The sequence below is a fragment of the Anneissia japonica genome, unplaced genomic scaffold (assembly GCF_011630105.1).
Source record: "Anneissia japonica isolate Jap-2015-1 unplaced genomic scaffold, ASM1163010v1 scaffold1891_len642697_cov171, whole genome shotgun sequence".
Classification (NCBI taxonomy): Eukaryota; Metazoa; Echinodermata; class Crinoidea; order Comatulida; family Comatulidae; genus Anneissia; species Anneissia japonica.
In genome coordinates this window covers 204,721-207,444 of record NW_022700553.1, presented here as the reverse complement: position 1 = coordinate 207,444, position 2,724 = coordinate 204,721, and the positions used below count along the sequence as shown (strand labels likewise).

At 31.7% G+C, this 2,724-nt stretch overlaps 1 protein-coding gene across 2 annotated transcripts in view; it reads left to right on the top strand.

Moving 5' to 3' along the window:
* Window positions 1–344: 344 nt before the first annotated feature.
* Window positions 345–2,724, top strand: part of LOC117103347 (macrophage-expressed gene 1 protein-like) — a 9,308-nt gene continuing 6,928 nt past the window's right edge. The window contains exons 1-2 of one of the 2 annotated variants that reach the window (XM_033243884.1): window positions 345–506; window positions 2,432–2,568. In XM_033243884.1, coding sequence (XP_033099775.1) covers window positions 362–506; window positions 2,432–2,568 — 282 coding nt within the window. In that variant the 5' untranslated portion in view covers window positions 345–361. Of the gene's footprint in view, window positions 507–2,021; window positions 2,114–2,431; window positions 2,569–2,724 lie in introns of those variants that run through there. The other variant, XM_033243885.1, reaches the window with a different exon arrangement.

The following is a 2,724-nucleotide window of genomic DNA, read 5'->3' as shown; positions in this document are numbered from 1 at the left end:
AAAAAATTATAAATGAATGATAGTTAGGCACACAATTTAAAATAAAGGCCTAAGCCTACAGAACGGATAGTTTAATGAACAACATTGTTAATTTGAAATTTGACTAATTTAGAATAAGCTGGTGTTTGGATATATCATAGGTCTGATTTATCCCGAAGGTCCTGTATTGAACCTATATTTCATTTTGTAAAATTTTACCTACATTTCGCAAGATTATGAATCATAAAAAAACCCCACAGGAATTTCCAACAACGTCAGAAATAGACAAATTGTTACCACTGAATAAAATACATTTCCAACTGCGCTTCTACTCATTTGAGGTTAAGATTGTTATTTAACATAGTTAATAATCAATCCAGCGATGTATAAGTATGTCAGTTCCGTCGTTATGATGTTGCTCTTAGGCCTACCTGGTACTAAATGTGACAACATGCTGAAATTAGGCACAAGAACTGTCGAAGAAAAATCATGTGGAACTGATGTCGATTATTTTGAACCTTTACCAGGTTAGCTTTTATGTTATACTTTAAATCAGCGACAGTGTTTTTGTAACTACAAAATATGTTCCAGCCCTATCAAATTCTTAGATTTTATGAATATGTTGGTGAATTTAGAACACGCTTTGAGAATATTTTTTCTAGAATATTGTATTTTATGTTATGCCTCATAATATCAAAAGATCAACACCCAAAATGTAATTATTGTCAAAATATTTAATGAGGAAAAAAAAATCAATCAATTAATCAACGAGATGATTTTGAGCATGAGCTTAAAGACCATTTCACAGTTAATATTTAGTTATTTTTTCATAATAAGAACATATAGTTTTAGTGGTATTTAATAAATTGTTTAAAGTCTGTCATATTTAATTTCATTTATAAGCATTATTTGTTGTGTAATTCACTTAATATTTTTTTCCCTTTAATATTTGTTTAATTAATAGAGTTCGGTTAATTAACCCTCCAAATCTGAGGTTATAGGATATGGATATCGTTCAATTTTTATTATTTCTTCAAGTATTTTTTTAATCGTTTCTGTTGTTAATTTTAAATGCACTTTACCTCAATATTATTGTAAAATTTGCATTTATAATATGATCATTGGTTAAATCGCCTAATTAAGTATAATACTATTGATAAAACATGCAGGAAATCACTACAGTACGAAATTGCATTAACTTTGTAGAGGAAATATGAACGTTTAATTAGTTAATAAAGATAATGGCACGTGACTTTACTAAGCTTTATGATTGACTGCAGCTTTTAAATGAGGTTTAGACGATTTATTCTGAAAGTGAATTCCAACTATCTGTTAATGCCACATAAATGCCAAATATCCGTGCATTGTATTATTTAAGCACAATCGATATTCCTAAATGTTGTTCTTATTACCATAAATTATGTTAATTTCCAAAAGCAAACAAAAATGGCAATAATAAATTCAAAAATATTTTGTGACAGTGCTGTAATAAAATAAAATGAACTATATGGTGACACAGCTACATCCCTACTCAACAGTCAATAATCGATCCTGCGGTTAATAAAGCGGCAAATTACAATGCCTAAACAGTTAATTAAAAAACAATGCACACACATTAATAAAATAGAAATGCAGTGATACCATGTATTGAATTAATTTCATTTAGATTCAATGAGTATATCTTGACGCTTGTGGAAAAGAGTAAATTTAGCCAGGCACCAGTATATCAAGTAGATGATTAAGTTGATAAAAATGACTCGGTTAAGAATTAGGTTTTGTTGCGTAGCTCCGTAAACACAATATTATAGGTAGTTTTCGCCGCACGACGTTAACCTTAACTTTAACGTTAGTACCCAACATGCAACGCGATAACTCCGCCGCTTTTGTAAACAAATCGAAATACGCATGCGCAAACCCGTAACTAACGTCTGTCGAGCACGTAAAATCCTGAAAATAACTCGGAGTTATCGCGTTGCATGTTGGGTACTAACGTTAAAGTTAAGGTTAACGTCGTGCATCGAAAACTCCCTATTATTTCATTGAAGGACTATGGTTGGTACGATTTAAACATCATCTTTTTATTCGAGCACTGTTATTAATCTATTCTTTTAAATATATTTTATATATAACGATTGTAAGTTGGATTGGCCTATATCACCTATATCTTGATTCAGAGATCCCAAGTTTGAAAACCAAAAATTGCTTCAATAAACAGCGATTTGCCTAAAAAAGTACTGCTTAGAGAGCCATGCAGGCTTACCGGGAGACTATCTCCTACTCTTCCAATAAGTGTAGGCTTTGCAGTAATTTAACGTGCACATAAATAACTTTAGTTTTTCCAAAGACTTTTAACTGTTAACGTCCTTGGAAACACGAGAGTTTTGAAATTATGGGTTTATGTGGCAATTATTGAAAAACATTTTTAAAATTTTAATATTATGTTTTAATTTAGGTACAGGATTTGATAATCTACGAAACACTGACATGGGCCAAGTGGTTTTAAATTCTTACAAAACTTGTCGATTTACGGACGACAAATTATACATTGTACCTGATGACGTTATTGTTATAGCAACGAAACAGAGCGACGTAAGTAAATACACCAACCACACAGTGACGTAGGTTAAGGTCCTCTCTTTACTAAACAATGGGTAGCCCATACACCACATAGGAAATACAACGAAGCCCTAAAGTGTCCCCTTAATTATAGGGCCAGGATATCCCTTTAACAGCAGTGGCGCCAGC